General features: G+C 41.8%; 1 protein-coding gene across 1 annotated transcript in view; it reads right to left on the bottom strand.

Annotated features, from left to right (window-relative positions):
- The window catches only part of KCNJ6 (potassium inwardly rectifying channel subfamily J member 6), a 42,744-nt gene extending 22,908 nt beyond the window's left edge, over positions 1-19,836 (bottom strand). The window contains exon 1 of the mRNA XM_068423618.1: positions 18,909-19,836. Within this exon, the coding sequence (XP_068279719.1) occupies positions 18,909-19,836 (928 nt within the window). The remainder of the gene's footprint in view (positions 1-18,908) is intronic.
- Between the last annotated feature and the right edge of the window lie 1,470 nt (positions 19,837-21,306).

The following is a 21,306-nucleotide window of genomic DNA, read 5'->3' on the forward strand; positions in this document are numbered from 1 at the left end:
CCCTTTCCAGGGTTCTCGGGCTTTGAATCATGTGGGGGTCTCAAACTGGCCTCTGAGGCTGCAGCCCAGCTGCCTTAGAGAGGCTGTTGTGTTGGTGTGTGCAAACAGCCCCTTAAATTATGCCTTGGCTTAAGGCATGTGCTCAGCACCTTGACGTGCAGCTGTGCCCAAAGCTGGCACCACTGCAGGCAGCCCAGCGTAATGGGAGCAGCTGGAGGGCAGAGGCAGCATCTCTGGGTGAGCTGGGCACCAGCTGATGCTGAAAGGTCTGTTCTTGTTCTGAAGCAGGTTTCCCCTCTGAAGCTTCAGACCCTCTGCTCCTCTTTTCGCTGCCCACTGAAGATGTCTTGCTTTTGGAGCTTAGCTTCTTCACTGGGCCTGTTCGTAGTTTCTCTCTGTGGGACCAACCCAAAGCCAAGTGAGGCCAAAAGACGTGGATCTGAGCATTTCCCCCCACCACATCTTATTCCAATGTGGAAGCAAAGAGCATTGTGCACAATTTGGGAGTTCACATTTAGAGCTTGAAGTATTCATATTTAGGCTTGAAGTATTGCTCACATGGTACCTTTTTTTTTCCTAATCAAATGGTCTCGCTTTCAATTACTCTAACCTGAGAAAGGGGGGAGGAAGTAGAAAACCTGCACTGAAAACCTAATAAATTCAGCATCTGAGATGGTAGATTTAGTGTAATAAAAATCTCAGTGTAGTGATTATGCAAATGTAATAGGCCCTGGTGACAATGCGGTTAGACCTGACTCAATGCAACAGGAATCTTTCTGTTGATTTCGGTGAACTTGGGGTGTTCTCACAGACACTGGCAACTGCTTCATCTTAGGATCTCAGCATTTTAATATAAACAAGTACCCTCTGGGTAGCAGCCCATAGCAATACTGTTCAAAATGCTGTATTTACTATCAGAATGGTTTTGTGCTGTAAACAAAACTTCTCCACGAGCAAATTTCATTTTCTCCTCCTTGACAAACCTGTACAACTTTCAAACTGGTAGAAAAATAAGATAAAACATAATCTGTGCTCTAAATACTTTATGCCAGATTGTAGAAAGCAGCTATTTTCTTTCTTAGCACAATTACTGGTCTCAGAGTTTGCAGTGAAGGAGCAAATTGACCCTGAAATATAATCAGGATGACAACCGACTGCTGTGTAACTCAGTTTCTGAGCCCACAAGATGTTCTGCGTTAGCAAGTATATTTTGATTTGTATCAATTCCTCTACTTTTCTCTAGCCTTTCTTCCCACATGTGTGAACACCATATCCACAAAATGAGTTAGAGGATCCCATTACTCATTTGTCACTTTGTCTGGGATTTGAGTGACCATGTATTTTTGAGTGGCCTCTGCCCACTTTCCCTGGTATTTATTGTAATCTTATAAACTCAGTGTTCTTTAACAGTCTGTGGTTAAAAATTCATTGAGAAAATTACTTTCCTTCCTTGGCAGATTACAACTGTTTTCAGGGTCCCTTTAGCACCAGGCCTTCAGATTCATGATCATTCAAGTTCAAGATTTTACAGTCTGGAGAACAAAGGGGTACTACCCCAGTACAAATATTACTTTTACAAGATTTTCTAGACTAAGCTTACTGTAATTACACAACATATATGGAAAATATAGTTGCTGTATATTATCACCACCTGCTTGGAATATCCTCTTCATATCAGCATGGCTTCATCGTTCAGTTGTAGTGTGATGCTACAGGGTCTCATGATAGAGACATTATAACACGTATTATAAATGTCAGTATGGATTTATGAGCCAACCTGCATTTTTTTTCTTTCACAGCACCAATTGTACCCTGAGTGCTAATCTTCTGTCAGTACACCTGTTCCTGCTCAGTGCTGTTTTCTTCTCCTTTTGTTTAAACAACCTACAGGTATGTTATATATTTTTCCATTTAAGTAAGATATGTCCATCCTCAAATTAAATATTAAATTGCTTTAAAATTGATTTTTCCTTATCTTCTCAATTTCTGCATAGCTGGAACAGTGAAGATAAGGCATTCTGTACTGTATTGTGCTGTTTTTACCTGGAAGGTATCTGGCTCAAGTGTACTGCTCTCCCAGTGGCCAGTGACAGCCCTGTGCTGACATTTTTTGGGAAATGAGGCTGAAGCGTGCTACTCCAGGGCACACTCCAGCTGTCTCAGGACTGCCTGGACCTCCATGGGGTCCCACAGGTGAGACATCTCCTGCATCCCTGTAGGACAGTGCACATTCTTTTGGTGTCCTCACATCCTCCCAGGTGGCTGCAGCGAAACGCAGTGTGCTGCCGAGGATCAGGGCTGTGAGGAGGGAGAGAAGTGCTTGGCTGCCTGACATAGAAAGTATCCATAAAAATCGGGTAGCATCACCCTCAGTGTCTGTTGAATAGGATGCTGAGAGGCAAACCAGACCTAGAAAGCTTGCCTTGGAGAGGATGACAATTTGAGCTTCTGTTCTCCTGTTGGCGCTGCTGCATTCTGCCTTGCTCAGCTCCCCAGGCTCCCTCCTCTCAGGGCTCAAGCCATCAGCCTTTGTGTGACCACAGTGCAGCAAAGAAGCGACCATCCTGTGAGCTGGGTGTTTTGGCACCAGTGCACTGAGTAATCATCTCTCTCACATTCCCATCACACACTCAAAGCAGTGGTTCATATTCGGTGCAAAGAGCATTAGATATTTATTAATTTGTTTTTTAGATGTTACCTTTTGCTTTGTCTTCATTTTTCCAAAGTTTGGGAGCTCTGAGGTAGGCTTAGCATCTTCTGCTGAGATGGCAGAAGAAACAACTCATACCAGAAGCCAATTAAGCTGAGCAGCTCTCTCACATCCTCAGGGACAGACACCATGTCTTAATGTAAATATTTTGTATATATTTTCATCCATCTGTTTTATACACACACACGTATATGCACACACTTTACCAGTGCTAATGTATAAGATGTGGTATTGCCATAGTAAGTTAAAGACATCACTCCTAGCCTATGCCTAAATGCCTCTCAAGTACCATTAATCCACTTTGTTGCAATTCCTCATGCTAGTCTTCCTCAGTCACACAAATTCCCTTTCAGCTCTGTGCAAATCAGCCTATAATTTTTCACCTCTAGCTAGGCTGCTGATATTACATCACTGGAGATTTACATTACTGTTTTGGGCCCCAAAAGATGAATGTGGTTATTTTGTGTTCCCTCCACAGGGGTTTCTATGTCACAGTGCGGCATGGCATGAAGTTGGAAATCAAAAGTGGTTGAAGAATGTGGGAATAGGAGACTCACATCACTAACCTAACATGGTCTGGCTGTTCTGCAGTCCTCAGGTGGAAGATGCTGTATGAGTTGCTGGATAGAAATTACTATGATTATTTATCGCTTTCTGTGCATTTTATTTTGGTTGCTTTGTAGATATCAGTAAAACTTGGCTGCTCTCTTTTCAGCATCTGGGCTCTTCAGAAGACTACTTTGAAATGTTACGATTGTCTGCCTATTGGGTCCTCCTAAAAAGAAGTGAGAATATAAAAAAATGAGGAGGAGGGGAGCATGGCAATGCTAGAACAGTGATGTCCAGACCTCATATTATAAACAGGTTTTCATGCTCAAGAGACCTCTGTGCTTCTGAAGGGAGAAGGACTTAATCTGGAAAAAATTTTCAGGGGAACTCCTGGAGATATTTCAATTTTTTTGCTTTCAGTGTTCTTCTGGTCTGCTTGATGTGGTGTTTACACAGTGTAACGAAAAGCGTTTAGAGAGATCTGATTTCTATCTTGGCTGCTGTAAAGAGGATCAGCCTCAAGATCTGTGTGTGTTTACAAGAGTTCCTAGCTCTCTGCTCTAGTTCTGTTATCTTTTAAATGAAATCATTAGTACATATTTGTAATGGACCTGCTATACCTGGTGAAATTTTGACTCTCGGTTCTTTTCTTTGTAACAGATTATGCACTAAAACACATATGACAGATGGAAAGCATGGTAGGAAGCAGTGAATTGAGTACATAAGAAAGGGAGATAGAGTAAGGTGTATTTTCATGGACTGAGCATTTTTGTATATAGCAATGTTTGTATTTGCCGTGAACAGTTTGTATGATGAAATATTCAAGATTTGTTGGGGCTGTCTTTGTGGAACAGCTTGTTCCATCTGTATGCAGAAGGAACAGTGGCTGCGGAGAACAGAACAACTGCAGGACTGCTGCAATACGGCATGCCCAAGGGAAAGATACCCTGCCTGATACCACCATTTCTCCCATAGGTATAGAGTCTCCTCAAATGTCATGAAGTCCCCTTTTAATAGACAAAACTTCCAGTATGGGTACTTTATCTAGATTATAAACATTCATCTGCTTCTAATCTTCCATCTGCCTTTTAATTAGAGTCTTAATTGCTTCTTCTCTGATGCCATTAGGGAGCTGACAGGCATTGCACAGCTCAATTTATTCCTTTAGGGTCCTAATTCAAAGGCCACCAGAGACAGACCTGCTCCACAGGTTTGTGAGAGCTTTGGAACAGGCTCAAAGTTGTGTATTAAACATTTGATACACATTGGTAGGGGGTGTTTCTGGACTGGATTTCTATCACTGATGGCTTTTGAATACTTGAACAGTATTTTATATCCCTTTGGAGGGTAAAGGAAGGCAGATGTAGCAAGTTTAAGATTCATGTTTTGTGTCTTAAACCCTGGATCTTGACTAATTTAACAGGGTTTTAAAACCCTGTTGTAGTTGTGTTCAAGCCCTGAGGGAAGAGTCTTAAAGAGGAGTTTGAGCACAGTTATAGAATAAGCACAGAGAGGCAACTTTCATTCAACTATTTCTAATTTATCTGAAAGTCGAAAAATGAGTACTGGATCTATCTTGAAAGATTTGTCCTTTGAAAGAACTTAGGTCTTTGCTTCATTATTCTTTGCTACAGAAAGAAAAAAAAAAGCAATTTAATTGTAAAATTGGAAAGGAGAACAGACCAGTTGTTCTCCAGGGGTGTAGTTGGAGGAGGCCAGCTGTGAAGGGTGGGCTTGTGCTCATTCTGCACTAGCTGCTGTGGTGCCTCCCTTGAGCTGATGTCAACCCCTCTCTCCTGGTGTCGGCTCACCTTCCTGCCCTGCCCCACACTGCAGATTGTGGTGGAAATGCTGTGAGTGATCGCTATGCTGTGGTCTTGACGCACAACCATAATGGTACTTACAGCCTGTATTTCCAAAATGAATAATCTGCAAAAATGCTCTGGAAAGGCTTGAGTTGCTATAATAAGGGCACACAACGTGAGGCCAGATCAATCACTCATAAAGCATCAAATGTGATTAGTCAGGTGCTGGCAAACTGTGGGGCAGTTGTGTTGTGCAGGCAGCTGCTGGCCTCTGTCTTCCCAAGAGAGCCTACCCTTGACTCATGGTAGGAGAAGGGCACTTTCCTCAGATTGCAAAGCTAGACCTTCTCCACTTCACAGCTGTGTAGGTGTGGCTACTGCCTTTGAAGTAGATTTTTGGCCAGACAAGAATCCTTGACTGTCTCGAAACCTTTGGCTTTGGACTCTTCTACACTTTTTCATGGCATCTGTTATGGCCTTATTGGCAGTAAGAAACCCATTGCTGCACTTATTCTGTGAAAAAATAGCTCATTTGTTGTCTTTTTACTGTAAGAAAGAGACTAAGGGAAAAAGAATCTGAAAATTACGAAAAGGGAAGGGGGATTTTCCCATCCTGGAGATCTAAGTGTAACAAATTAATACTTCATATGCAAGTGTGAAAAAACCTGGACGTAATGGCTGGTTAAAAAAAGTGCCAGCACAATTTAATTGGACTGGATGGGTCATAAGTCTTTTTTGTTATGGTGGTGCCTGGCAGCTCTGCCATAGTCAGATTGATTTTTCTCCTTTAGTGGTAAGCCCCTGTCTCTTCAGTTCACATTAGTCTGCAACAGTCAGAAATGTGGAGTAAAAGTTGTCAACTCTGATGTGCCTTAGGGTCTCCCCAAAGACAAATCTTAAACATCTTGACTCTGTTGCTAGATACAAGGCTACCAGTTGTGGTGATGGTGATGATGACGACAACAATGATGATAATAACAATAATGATAACTAAGAAGTTGCTTGTAGTCGGATTTTGTGTTGGCAGCTTGAATCACACAAAGTCTGTTCAATGGAGAGAGAAGCAGGCAATCAATCACAGCAATGCTGGATGCCCATCTCAACGTCCCTCATTGTCTAGAAGGGCAGAAAGATGCAAAAGAGGGTGACTGTGGCCAGGGGAGTGGGACAAAATCCAGGACAAGTAGGGAATGCTTTGAGTTAGTGCAATCTTTGGTTCACTGTTCAAAGACTAGTTGTCTGACAGAGTGCAGCCTTACAAGTTTAAGATTTCCTCTTCTATCAGACCTCCTGGAGCAAAGCTTCGTTGCACAGGCTGCCTGCCTGCCCACAGCAATGAACTCATGCTCCTTACACAGTTCTGCCTCCCCTTTCTGAGGCACTACTGTCTCCAGTGTTTCAATAGTGGCCACAAAACAGCTTTCAAGTATATAAAACACAATTTCTTAAATGGCGACATAGGAGAACAATGCAAGCTGTTAGCTGGGCTATTATTTTTTCAAAGCCATTCAATTCTTCACAGCTATAAAATACTAGGAGGAGCTGTCTCTTTGAGTTTTATAATCACAGACTAATTTAGGCTGGAAGGGATCTATGGAGTCATCTGGCCCTACCCACTGCACAAAACACAGACAAAGAGCTTGAGTTGCTCAGGGTTTATGCAGTCAAGTTATGGATATCTCCAGGGATGGTGATTCCTCTGTCCCCCAGGGCCCATGTTTCAGGGTCTTACCAGCTTTATGGTAAAAAGAAAGAAGCTTTTCCCAGTGTCTAATCAGAATTACCTGTGTTGTGACTTGCACGTGTTGTCTCTTGTCCTGTCACCTTGCCTCCATCTTCTCTGTAACCTCCCATTAGGTACGTTCATATAGCAATAAGATCCCCCTGCACTGTCTCTTCTCCAGGCTGAACAGTCCCAACTCCCTTCTCCTCTCCCAGTATATGTCCTGTGCTCCAGCCCCTGACCATCTTGGTGGCCCTGCTCCAGTAAATCTATGTTCATCTTATACTGGGGAGCCTTGAATTGGACACAGCACACAGGAGATGGCCTCACAAGTGGTAAACACCTGTGGAGAGGAACAGTCACTTGCCTCAAGCTGCTGGGTATGCTTTTACTAACACAGACCAGGTTCAGCCAGCCTTATTCGCCATAAGGACTTATTTTGTTGTGTATCATTCACTTGTTTAATAGCTTGTGCTAAGCATTGCAGTTTAATGGATTGCTTAGGACTGTATTTGCAGAGACTTTTACTCATTTTACTCCAATGAATTTAGTGTGGGCAGCAATGTTCATTGTACATGTGAACCTGAGCCCATTTGTCTTCTCAGGAAGCCTGTATGTAAGTGCAGAGGTAGGCAGTGGTGCTTGCCAGCTTCCTTCCTCGTCTTTTTCAGCTTTTTTGTCTTTTATTCTCACTGTCACTTTGGTGACATCGGGGATATGCTGTCCTCTTCCAACTCTGTTTAATAACGGCTACAAATTCAATGACAAATCCCTGGGGACTTTGACTCTCCTGTGAGCCTTGGCCAGTGCCACGAACTGTCCTGAAGTAGATGTCTTGGCTGCCCTTTCCCCTTCCCTTGCTATGATAGTGGCCCGCATTCACGCTGACCTAACTGTATGACACTGCCCTCCTCTAGTGCTCAGGGTGTGAGGTCAGCTCCTGATGAGTTCTGTCTGGGGAAGCTATTTGTACAGTTCATGGCACTCTAAAATTAAACTGCTGGGAGGAGCCTGGGAACCTACAACCTGGAGTCCTTTGCAGGGTAGGAAATCCCCTAGAATATGTGTTACCTTTCCCACTATTTATTTCTGAGAAGTCAGTGGAGCTGATCTGAATATTCCTTCTGAATTGGTTTTCTAAATAAAATTTTGTCATTCCTCAGAAATCTCAAACAGTTTTCCAATAACCACTGAAAATCTGTTTTTGTTGATTTTTGCTTTGTTTTCATGTTTTGAATGTTTCTTTAAATCGAGTTTCTTTATTTGGATAAGTTGTAAGACTGGAATATCTCAAATTCAACAATCCTATACTTATTAAAATCCTATTTTTTAGACATAATTTTTGTTAAATTCCACAGAAATCCCAACAAATGAAAATGGTCAAAAACCAGGAAGAGCAGAAATCTTGGAAAGCTTTGTGATTCATTTTTTTCTCTGATTCTCTTGGGAATTTCAGGAAGGTGAGAGATTGAGTGAACAAGAGCATAAGGCTCATCACACGAGCTCATTCTGCCTTTCACATTTGTTGTCACAACGGCTGCCTCATCATTCCCAGAAGATCCTCTCTCTTTCCATATCTTCTGCCAACACAGCAGCTTTGGAGAAGTGAGGAGTAGAGTACAACCAGAAAAATGAGATGTGGGTTGCTTGGCAGTTATACAGGTTGTTACAGGAGGAAATGTTTTTTATGTCAAAATCAACTTCGCAATACTAAACTATAGATGTTCAGCATAACTTACTGGGACATTAGCACCTAACAATAAATGACTTGTTTAATTTATCTGATTTGTAAGCTGAGAGCATGACGCATTGGATATGGCCATTTGGTAGCGCATTCTTGTGTAGAAGCTCTGGATTGTCCTCACTTAGTGAAAAAAGCAGGCCAGCCTCCCTCCAGGTGTGCAGCACAGATTAATGCTGCTACGAATTGCAGGTGGGAGTCCTGAGAAATATGTGGCTGCTCAGTATAAGCAGTCCATGTGTGTACTCCATAATCAGTGCCAACACTGCTGCTTGGACTTGGGCTCAGACTCACCGGTGTGGTGTTAGTTTGCTTCTCTTCAGTGACACAAAGGAGCAGCTCTCTGAACGCCCTTTGGCTATGAGCATAAACTAGAGCTCAGCTGCTCTGTAGAGTCAGGGTGGTGAAAAAACAGGCAGAGCACACCAGTGAGTCCAAACCTGTGTTTGATTTTCCTTGAAATGCCATGGCTGCCACCACTGAGACCACTGCAATTCTTTGTCTTTTGGTTTTGCTGGAACCCCTTGAGGACTTTTTTTGTAGTGGCCTCAGGAAACCCAGCAGCTATACCATAATGAGAGTTCTTAGTACTGGCAGCAGCTTTCTAGGATAGCAAGCATACACTCCTAAGTCTTCTCTGTCTTTTTCACGTACTTTATGTAGCCAGTGGGGTTTGCTGTCCGTAGCCTTGTTCTTTTTAATCTGTCAAATGTCGATTTTGAATTTCTGGTTTACTTAACAGCTTTGCTTGTTCGTTCTTCAATCTTTTAGGTCACTTTTGACTTTACAGTTACTGCTTTATTCAATTTTGTGAAAACTTTCTGTTGAAGGTGAATAATCTATCTGCTTGCATTCATTAGAAAATAATGTAAATATTTGTAACTTTAGAGAGGTCTTACTGTTATCAAGGAGTGTAATGTTACATATTTATCCTTCATTACAATTCAGTGAGACAGAACAGGAGGAAACAATATTATGCATCTGGAAGTAAATAAGCACCAAGGGGAGAAGTGGAAAGATCTTTTAGAAATGCAGGAAATACAGGCAAGAACAGAGTTTGCCAAAAATATTTCCCACGGTTTTGAACTGCAGGCTAGTTAAGTATGCTTCATATCTGGAGCTCAAACACGAGTGAAAAGGTAATCAACATGAAAGAATCAGTTCATTTCACCAAAAGTTCCAGGGGTGAGACACTGCCCTTGCTCAAATCAGTGTGTGTCTGGGATTTCATCGCAGGTGCTCAGCAGCCTTCGTCTCCAGGTTGGTAACAACCTCGGATGACCGCAAGCAAAAGTCTAAAATTAGAAATGATAGCTATATTTTTCCTTTTCCAAACCAGCAATTTCAGTGCTGACCCTTCATTTACACTGTTCCAAGACCAAGTGGACAAACTGAGCATGCTCAGGTTAATAGCCGTTGTCTTTAAAAGTGCTCAGAAATGTAAAAGGCACTTCATTGTCCTGAAGCACTTCTGAGGAGGGCTCAGAAATCATGTCTCCGCTTTGTAAGCAGGTGAAAAATGTTCAGTGAGCCAATTCTGCCTGGGGGAACCTTTGACCTGGATAACGCTGCTGTGCCCTTTGCAGAAGAATCATCCCTTTGGTTTTACAAAGTGGAGATCTTTGTGATGGAGACTGTGTGCGCACAGAGGACAAAGCACTGCTCAGTGCAGCTCAGCCTCTATTTTCTTCCATAACCGAGTGGACAGATGATGGTAAAGCAGTGGATGTGGTCTACCTTGATTTCAGTAAAGCGTTTGACACGGTCTCCCACAGCATCCTTGCAGCTAAACTGAGGAAGTGTGGTCTGGATGATCGGGCAGTGAGGTGGATTGTGAACTGGCTGAAGGAAAGAAGCCAGAGAGTGGTGGTCAATGGGACAGAGTCCAGTTGGAGGCCTCTATCTAGTGGAGTCCCTCAAGGGTCGGTACTGGGACCAGTACTATTCAATATATTCATTAATGACTTGGATGAGGGAATAGAGTGCACTGTCAGCAAGTTCGCTGATGACACGAAACTGGAAGGAGTGGCTGACACACCAGAAGACTGTGCTGCCATCCAGAGAGACCTAGACAGGCTGGAGAGTTGGGCGGGGAGAAAGTTAATGAAATATAACAAGGGCAAGTGTAGAGTCCTGCATCTGGGCAAGAACAACCCCATGTACCAGTACAAGTTGGGGACAGACCTGTTGGAAAGCAGCGTAGGGGAAAGGGACCTGGGGGTCCTAGTGTACAACAGGATGACCATGAGCCAGCAGTGTGCCCTTGTGGCCAAGAAGGCCAATGGCATCCTGGGGTGTATTAGAAGGGGTGTGGTTAGCAGGTCAAGAGAGGTTCTCCTCCCCCTCTACTCTGCCCTGGTGAGGCCGCATCTGGAGTATTGTGTCCAGTTCTGGGCCCCTCAGTTCAAGAAGGACAGGGAACTGCTAGAGAGAGTCCAGCGCAGAGCCACGAAGATGATTAAGGGAGTGGAACATCTCCCTTATGAGGAGAGGCTGAGGGAGCTGGGTCTCTTTAGCTTAGAGAAGAGGAGACTGAGGGGTGACCTCATTAATGTTTATAAATATGTAAAGGGCAAGTGTCATGAGGATGGAGCCAGGCTCTTCTCAGTGACATCCCTTGACAGGACAAGGGGCAATGGGTGCAAGCTGGAACACAGGAGGTTCCACATAAATATGAGGAAAAACTTCTTTACAGTGAGGGTAACTGAACACTGGAACAGGCTGCCCAGAGAGGTTGTGGAGTCTCCTTCTCTGGAGACATTCAAAACCCTCCTGGACGCGTTCCTGTGTGATATGGTTTAGGCAATCCTGCTCCGGCAGGGGGATTGGACTAGATGATCTTTTGAGGTCCCTTCCAATCCCTAACATTCTGTGATTCTTGGTCCATCCAGTAATACACAGTCATTCCTTGGTGTCTGAGCTGGGTCTGGAGTCCCAAGGACCTTGCAGTGTCACTTTCACAGGTGCCTTGCTTCTGTGCTAAAACTGCTGGAAAACACAGTTACTTGAACCTATGCTGGAGGCAGCAGTGTTTGTTAAGTGTCTGGCACTGCAGGGTTTTAGGGGAAGTTTGCCAGTAGTGGCCGGGTGAGGTCTGGGCTGCTCAAGAAGGAGGGTTTCCAGCACAGCTTCCCTCTGTGCCCTTCTGCTAGGGAAACATCAGCAGGGCCAGTGTTAAAGCACAGCTTTGTGGTCCTGTCACATTCCTCTGGCCGTGGAGATCACGAGAGTTGCAAGGGATAATGTGTAGGCTCACGAGTGAGAAGGAGTGGTGAGCAAAGACCATCTCTCTCTGCTTGCTGCTGTGCTAGGAAAGGAGCAACCCTGACACTGGAGGTCTACTGAAGTGTGCAAAGAACTGGAAACTGCCTGTCCTGATTTGGCCTAAACCAGATCAATTTTCCTTTCAGTGATTTTTACTCTCAGCTAAGTCTCTTCTAAGTAACTGCACTTTCTGAAACCAACTGCATGTTTTGCAGACAGTGTCTGCTTCCAGGACTGATAATGCTCAAAGTTTGTAGTTATCACTGAGGCACCAGTAGGGATGTTATGCAGAAAGGCTCTTGCTGTACTTATTCTTAGAGAAACCAAGGTCACTGCTAAATTCCTCACTGCTTACGAGTGAAGAGCCAAAGAGGGGGTTGCACCTGCAGGGAGGAGCGGACAGGGCAGGTGACCCAGAATTGACCAACAAATGTATTCCATCCCATACGCATCATTCTCAGTATAAAGCCGGGGGTATAACGAGGGTCTCGCCCCCTTCTTTTCCCTTCTCACTCTTTCTGCTATGGCCGGTGTCCGAAGAGGACTCTGTCCATTTTCCTGCTGCCCCCGATCCCAATCCGTGCATCCCTGAATCCAGTTCCCGTCCGTCGCTGAGCCCCGCCTGGGCCTTCCCGGAGCCTGCCCTGCAGTGCCAGTGGTGACGCGGCTGACATCGGGGGAGCTCGATGTTGATTTTGTATGTATTTCTATATATTTAATTATTTCCATTATTATTATTATACTTTTTTTCATTATTATAGTTTATTAAAACTGTTTTAACTTTCCAGCCCGTAAGTCTCTCTCCCTTTTCCCTCTCCCTTTCCCTTCTGGGGCGGGCGGGAGGGTTAATAGAGAGCATCTGCCACTGGTTTAATAGCCAGCCCAGCCTTAAACCATGACACAGCCCTTTCTGTCTGCCCAGAGTGACCTAGTACAGTTTGCAAGGAAGTGATGTGCAAAATGAAGCTCTTCTGCAAGTTTGAGTTCTGTTCAGACCAGATTTATTTAATAATATCTAATTAGCTATAAGGAAGTGTTTTTTAATACAGAGCAGTCTCAAACTTGTTTTTTTAGGGATCTTACTTTTTAACATATGTGTTGCTGCCTGAATCTGATTATTGTATCTGAACATTTACGGTTGAAGGAGCAGCTGTAGTTGTGAAAAGCTGAGCAACTAATTGTTGAGAATGGTATGAAAGACGGACAACAGGCTATTATCAAACACTCGGTAACATGTTTGTATAGTACAGCACTATTCAGAGAATGACGCTGTTAAACATAAAATGTGTAATTCCTTTTCCCTACCTTCCTTGAAAGTGATATAGACTCAACAAATTTTGGTTAAAATACTCATAATCAGCATATCTCTTTTCTCATTAGCTTTGCTCCCTAACTTCTCGCTATTTTGCGTATTGTTTCGACGATTGTGAAATTGTAATTGCCTCGTTTAAGCCTTATAGTCTCCTTCACCAGATAGACTAATCTTTTCTACCTGCAGAGAAAGCTTTCTGAAAGAAACATCACAATGAAATTGAAGTGCCTTTCTTTGCCAGTATTCAGAACTCCAGCTCACAGCTGCAATCACTTGTGCTAACATCTCTAATTTTCTGTGTTAGAAAGAAAGGTGTTGTTAGAATTAACAAAATGAAAATGTGAACAAGGAAAATAAGTGAAAGGGATTACTGGCAATCACTAGGGAAATTGGGATATATGAGAAGGTGAACCTAGATGTCTAAGTCTAGCAGCTAGCATCAACAGATGTTAAAACTCTTAAAACAGAAAGAAAGAAAAACTAAAGACTGGAGAGCCATTGTATTCTGACCATTCCTGAAATGATGATGATCCAGCTTAGAGCGGAAGCCATTTATTCTTAACCCTGTTTAAACTGCATTTCAGTCAATGTACGTTGGTCACATCCCAGAGCACAACAATCAAATCTGCTTTCACCTGTTGCCTTGCAGAAATACTTGGGTGTGAGAAATCCTGGTTCCTTTCTTCCTTTCATCTACATCCCCTTAAGAAGCAATTCGAGAGCATAAACATCTCTTCTTTGAAGAGCAGTAAAAAATGCTATTGAAAAACTGTAACCCAAGCAAGGCTTATTTGGAGAGAGAGCAAAGTCTGCTGAAATGTTTTGAAAAGTTGGAACTGTTAACATACATATCAAAGGGAGATATTTGTTAGGATTGGGCAAGGATAAGGGGTGAATACAGCAATTCATCAGGGAGAAATAAAAAAGACAATAAATCACTCCATCAAAGGGGCTGTAGTGAAGAGTGGGAACAGCTTTATACAATGTTTGTCTAGTTGATAGCATCATTTACTATATAAATAACCATCTATGTGAACTTTTTATTGCTTTCCACACATTTTCCACAGCTGGCAAGTGTGTTTGTTTACGTATCTATAAACCATTCTGCAAATACTGCTTTCAAGCTGCCCATGTGTCAGAATTATAAATGCACCCTATTACAAGTTTATTTGTAAAATTATCCGTACGAACATAAAGTTATCTGTCTAGCTTTTTTGCTTATTTTTTAGACAGTTACAAACGTGTAGAACATTTTCTTTCCTCAGTACTGTGCCATTTTTCATGCTTTTATTTTGAGGCAGAGGGAATTGCCACAGCCGTCATCCAGTGCACCCTACTGGCCAGATACAACTTCACCAAGTTTGAGGGTCTTGCTGACTTAAGTAGGTTGAAATACTTCATATTCCTTTCCTGTGTTAGAAAATGCTGTTTTCTGAAAATTAATGTAGGTTCAGAGGAGGGATTTGAACCAGGCTGCTTATGATTCAGGAATGCATTACCAACAAGGCTATGGGCTGTTCAGGATGCTCATCTTTCTCTTGCTCCTTTTTTTTTGTAAATCCCTCTCTCTGAGTTTCTCAGTTTCTATCTCTCTCTCTCAGTTTCTTTAGCTATTGTAACATACCTCACTTTCTCACTTCACCTCCACAAATTTCAAAGGCTTTCTGTTTCTTGGTCTTGGTTTATTTTCGACATCAGAATTATACCTTTGGAAGTCTTGCTTAATTTTTTAAAATGACTAGTTTGCTTGTGATGATATCTCCCTCAAAAATAGATTTCACTAGGCAAAAAAGGTTTAAAAATTTCAAGCCTATTTTTAGGAAAAGGCTATTAAATTATCATTAAAAATTCTTAATTGTAGATTTTTTTAAATTTAAAAGAAATAAGTTCTTCAAATCTAAGCTTTTGTGCCTGCTGTTTAGGGGAGACAGGGTTCAGGATCTTTGAGCCTATTTCTTTTTGCTGTTCTCCAAAAAATAATATGAAAGCAGTGGTGGCACTTTAATATAAACCAACTATTTTGAATGGCAAATATTAAATACTGCTGAACTGAGATCACCATGTTAGACATGTTTTTTTCCAGTTAGTTCATTTGCATTTAATGTTACAGCTCTCCCATAAGGAGCAGAGGGATGCCAGAATCCTGCTTTTTAGGGCTGTGTAAGTGTGGGACCAGAGCTTTTTCTGGTATGGAGCTATTCTGACAATGCCACAGCTGTAGTCTGACACTAAAAGAAGCATAAGTGCCTGCAAAACAGCTTGCTTTAGTTTTTGCAGAGTTATTATCGATCCTTGCATCGCACTGGCACTCCTACCTGCTGTTAGCATAGCGGAAAATTGAACAGGGGCTGCAAAAGGTGAAAATAACAGATGTGTCCTTCAGATATGATGATGTTTGGTTGAAATTTTGCCCCCTGATCTTGAAGACTCATTGATTGCTTCATGGCAGCCTAAGGTACTTCGCAAGATGATTGGGTTTTTTGGACACTTGAGAGATGTGCATCAGTATCAGGAAAGCCACAGAGGTAAATCTTTGCTGGAGTGTTATCCTTTGAAGCCAAAGGTATGTTTTTTAAATGTCATTGTAACAAAATAAGGAAAATTGCATATTGGAAGGATGCATAACAAACATTTTAAAAAACAGTCATCTTCTGTTTTTGCTGATGCTGTATGTAGTCAGATTGACTTCACTTCTTGTTGAAAGTGCCTTGTTGAAGATTCTGCCCTCAAAGCAATCTTGATGGTAGAATGAATGCGAATAGTCAAGGTGTGGTGATACTTCCTAAGCTGATATTTTGGTATCTGCCTTGGTAAAGACATACCAACTTCTTTTTGCATCTCAAAAATATATGGTGATGCTTCTAAGGGGAATTAGGGGGTCCTTGATTTGATCTTTCTGCTGAATTTTAGTTTGGTAATTATTTCAATTATTTCATTTAATAAGATGCATTATTCTTCATTTCCTGTCCTAACATGCAATGCAGAGTTCACAGGACACTACATAAACTGTTGTGTTTCATGCTAGAGGCAGATGTGCTTTTGGAGCCCTTAAAGTGGAAAGTATTATATATGTATAAAATGGTATCACCTGCTCAGTAAAACTTTAAACAGAATAATATCAATAATTAATAAAAATAATAGCAAATGTTTATACTTGGCATTTTCCACTGTGTTATTTCTCATTAAAGGGTTAAATGTTGTCAGAGTGGGGAAGCTCTGTATATAGAGAAAGGATTGTTTTCACTGGTCAAACTTGGGAGTGGCTTTTCTGATGAATAACATAAGCTAATGATCTCAGTCTGGTTTTGACCCATGAGCAATGATACTGAATGATGATATTGCTATAGCTGAGGTCACAGTTTCTTAGCTTCAGCTTTAATGTTTTTATAGCCCATGACATGGCCAATGTTGGCAGGTATGATGGGTAGTGTGTTGCTTCCTCTCCAGGGCTGAAGATCAACTTATAAGCAACTTCTTTTGTTGCTCTCACTCTACATTGGGTGTGAGAAGGAGAAGTGAATATATGATAGCCTAAATTTGCTTTCAGTGTTTGCCAGGATGTAACTGGAAAATATTTGTAAATTAAAAAAGGGAAAATGTCTAGTTTTGGTAGAAAGTTGGTCTGATTGCACCTTGAACAAAAATAACACAATACATGTGGGCAAAGCACAGAACGAGTGGCTACTTCTGCACAAACATGTTTTAGAGATTGTGCTGGTAATTGCAACATTAATCTTTCTGATGCCGTAGTTAAGTGGCACTATTCGATGCCCTCCCCTCATAGCTCATGCAGCTGTGTGCTAGAGAGCCGACCCAAACAGTACAAAATGGAGCAGCTTGAAATGGTAAATGTAGCTACCTATCCAGTGCCAGGGTACCACTTAATCCTGGATGGCTTCAGTGGGTTTTCAAATCTCTGCATCTGGTTTCTTTGTTAATATGGATTTTTCTAGCATTTCAACTTAGAATTTGCCAGCCCGAGCAGTCTGAGAGGTAGCCCCCTCCGGTGAAGGCTGATAATGGCTGAATGGAAGCTGTGGTCAGTATCAGAGCAGCAAAGGAGAGCCCAGAGAGCTGTGTGAGTGTGCGGAGGTGGAGATGAGGTAAAGGAGGGAGTGTTAAACAATGAAGAGTGACGAGGCTTAAGATAACAAACCTACATTTGATGCACTGCAAAAGTATACTGTCTTTTGACCTTACAGGTATTTTCAGTGAGACCTTTTTTTATACTTCTACTACTTGCCAGTTATTTTTCTGGAAAACGTGGTGTTCAGTAAACCTGAAAATATCCACCGCTCTTTTGGATGTCAAGTTCATTTAGTTGCAATTCAGAAATTTCAAAATGGTTTCAGCTAACAAACAGCAATTTCCTCATCATCTCACCCGAAGGTGCTGCAGATGTTTGAAACCTCTGTGCCTACTGCACATATCAGAAACACTAAACATTTCATCTTGATTTCTCTTCAGTACCACCTACTTCCTGGAAAATTTGGAAGCCTTGTATTTACCACTTCAAATTCTCTGCCAAGTTCCTTTCAAATTTTTTTTACTCCATTTTTGTCTCACACGTTTATTATATGGTGACAAATGCAGTTTTCTTCTGACACCACATAATAGATGTGTGAAACACACACACATGTTCTAGTAAGAGACTGCTCTTTATTTCCTGGCTCCAGTTGCAAAACATGAGTCAGGGGTAGAAAGGTTGTACCTCTGTCAGAGTTGTGTAATCTGCATCCTCAAACTTGCCTAGCTTTTGCTACAATAGTGGGGAAAAATGGCAAATCTGGTTCTTCTATTTCTATACTCAGTGTTTCCTCCTCCCCAAGAACATCTTGTCTTCATTTTATAATCGCCATTCCCTTGTATTGATTACATTTACTCACTTCAGAGATTGATGCTGTCATTAACAGGAAAAAAGATCCCTCCAGCTCCTAAAACAAGTATACCAGTACTCTGACTGCGAGAGGTACAGCCATTTTAGAGAAAGCATGCTCCTACTATTCTGGCTTTAATGCAAAGAAGAAACATTACTAGTCCATTTGCTGTGAATTCCAAGCACTATTTTCTCTGCGTCAAGTGATATCTGATGTTCTGCTGTATAATTGTAGGTAATGACCAAACAGCCTCTCAACAAGACTCTGGTGACATAACATACCTTATTTATATATACCAGCTTTAAGTGTTCTGTACACTTCTGCAGTGTGTAGGGGGCCTCAGTGAAATACAAAATCAGACAGATCTTTTGTGAACTAAAGTGGAACAAGCCCCACGTTACAAGTTAAAACAAAAACAAGCAAACAAGCAAGCAAAAAGAGAAAACTGAACACATTATTACTTCCTACTGGATCCGAACAGGCTAGGAATTTCACGTGTGAGGCAGTTATTCTGCAGTTACCCACGTGTGACTGGAAGCAGCAGGAACTATGGTGCTTCCATGTTAATCATAAACAGAGTTTTGTATTGAATCTTTTTTCTAAAACATTTTATCCCACAAGGTCCTAGTGGCTGAGTTGCTCCTGCAATAGAATGACAAATAACTGGGTGACATGCTGTGAAAAATTTAGAAAATGAGAAATGCTATCCCATTTTCCAAACAGAGCAGAAACAACACTAATTCCATTAGGCAAGATGGAACAGACAATTAAACTGGGCATGCTTTTAATTTTGAAGCTAACCAGATAACTGATGCCTTTTTCAAATGTAATGACTACTGAAGTGATTCCTTTAACGTGAAGCAAAACCACTGAATTTCCTTTCTAAAATTAAAGCATTTACCTTATACAAAGTATAAGAAATGTTACCTGTTGCCTCCACCATTCCTTCTAGGATTACAACAATTTCTAGCTCCTCTTTGGGCAACTGGGCTTTGGAAATCTCCCAGAAAGGACTCTGCTGGTTAATTTCATGGCTGATGATCAGTGGTGAAACCAAAAAGAGACGATCATCCCCTGTGTAATAACCTACGTTGATATCTGTCTGGTTGAGTGGTATAAATTCCCCCTCCTTTGTCTGTTTGGATTTGATCAACTTGGCTCGTATTGATGCCTCTACAATGTGTGAATTCCTAAGGTCTCCTACTCGGAACATCAGACACAGCTTTCCATCCCGCATGGAAATAACTGCGTTTGTAGAAAAAACCAAGGTTTCTGCCCTCTTCTTGGGTTGGGATATTTTCACAAACATGCAGCCAACCATGAAAGCATTGACGATAGAACCTAAAACAGACTGCACTAAAAGCAGAATAATTCCCTCGGGACACTTGTCCGTGATGACCCGGTAACCATACCCAATGGTGGTTTCTGTCTCGATTGAGAATAAAAAGGCTGAGACAAACCCATTGAGGTTGCTGACGCATGGGGTCCATGTGCTGTCCCCTATATGATCCATATCTCCTCGCATGTAGGCAATTAGCCACCAGATCATTCCAAAGAAGAGCCAGGTCACAGTGTAAACCATGACAAAAATCAACAGGTTGAACCTCCACTTGAGATCGACTAAGGTAGTGAAGATGTCAGTCAAGTAACGATAAGTCTCTCTGACATTCCCATGGTGGACGTTGCATTTCCCATCTTTCCTAACATACCTCTGGATTTTTCTCTTGGCACATTCTTTGTTTATATTTTTTGGCAGATCCTCTCTAGCTTGTTTGGGCAACTTTGGCTGATGAATAGTGACAGGGCTCTCTATGTCCTGCTCCATCGAGTCTTCTTCCAGTACGTTAGCTGCCATTAAAAACAAACAAACAAGAAAAAGGCAGGCATTATTTTTCTTATTATTTCTCTAAGTCAACACACAACTTCTTCCTGTATTACCGTCATGAAATCACTATTAATCAATAGAATTATCATCCTTGTTCTTCGCTCACCTATTAGACGCACAACACCAAAGTCAAATGATGCCAAGCATCCTCAATTTATTGCTAAATAGAAATACTTTGAAGGAAAACTCTCTTTCTCATTTCCTATCAGGTCATCCTTTCTACACACATATTTAAATTCTGCAAGATGTGTTCAAGCAGGTCTTTCTTCCACCCGCCCCCCTTTACAGTTTAATAAATGAGGTTTCTTATGCATCAAGAAAGATCTTCTGGGAGATAGCAAATATAAATGAGGAAATGGATTTGCTTGGGCGTTTCAGTCAACAAGATGAGTAGAGAAAAAGAGCAATTGTTGAGCTATTTTTTCTATTAATTGCATTGCTATAGGGAAAGTATTAAATAAGTATAAGGAGTTTAAAAAAACCCAACATTTTTTAGAAAGAACCCATCCTACTCTTGTTGAAGGAAAGGCGGGCTTTAGTGTAATATATATCAAGAGCAATTCAAGCACATTGCCATAGAATCACAGAATCACAGAATCACAGAATCACAGAATCACAGAATCACATCTAGTCCAACCCCCTGCCAAAGCAGGTTCACCTAGAGCATGTTGCACAGGGTTGCGTCCAGGCGGGTTTTGAATATCTCCAGAGAAGGAGACTCCACAACCTCCCTGGGCAGCCTATTCCAGTGCTCTGTCACCCTCAAAGTAAAGAAGTTCCTCCTCATATTCAGATGGAACTTCCCATGTTTCAGTTTGTGCCCATTGCACAATCAATGTCTCGCTGATACTGAGACAGGGAATTGTGTGTCCTTCTCCCAGTAACATAAAACATACAGTACTTCAGAATATGATTTCATTTTAATTCAGTATGCCTGTGGCCTTTAATTCAAGTGTGCCTTTTTCTCTAAATATATGGGCCTACACAGCTTTTCCCTGTAAATGTCTTACAAGAATTTAAAAACCAGAAATGACAGTAACTGCCTCTTTTTTTTTTTTTGGCTTCCCAGCCTTTTGAGATAAATAGCTTCATTATGTTTATGTGTAATAAGGAAGAGTTTACTGAGGAGGAGAGTGGTTTAATCTAATGTTTTTTTCATGAAGCTGAGGACCTGGTGAGGTCTAGGATAACTGTTGTCTTTTTACTGGAAACCCTTCTGCACCCTGGGGCTTGTTCCTGCAGGAATTTCAGCTCTTGAACTCCTAATTTTCTTCCTTCTGGCTAACTGCTATCATTCTGCTGCCAGGCTGTGAAGGGAAAAGGCATCTGCTGGCTCTGCCTAGAGCTTGGCTCTGAATATAGTAGCGCTGATGTGATATTGTACCATCAGTTTACAGAGATGCTGTTCCTGAACACTCAGGGGGTTGACCTGCATGTTGT

Source organism: Nyctibius grandis, chromosome 2 (assembly GCF_013368605.1).
Source record: "Nyctibius grandis isolate bNycGra1 chromosome 2, bNycGra1.pri, whole genome shotgun sequence".
NCBI lineage: Eukaryota > Metazoa > Chordata > Aves > Nyctibiiformes > Nyctibiidae > Nyctibius > Nyctibius grandis.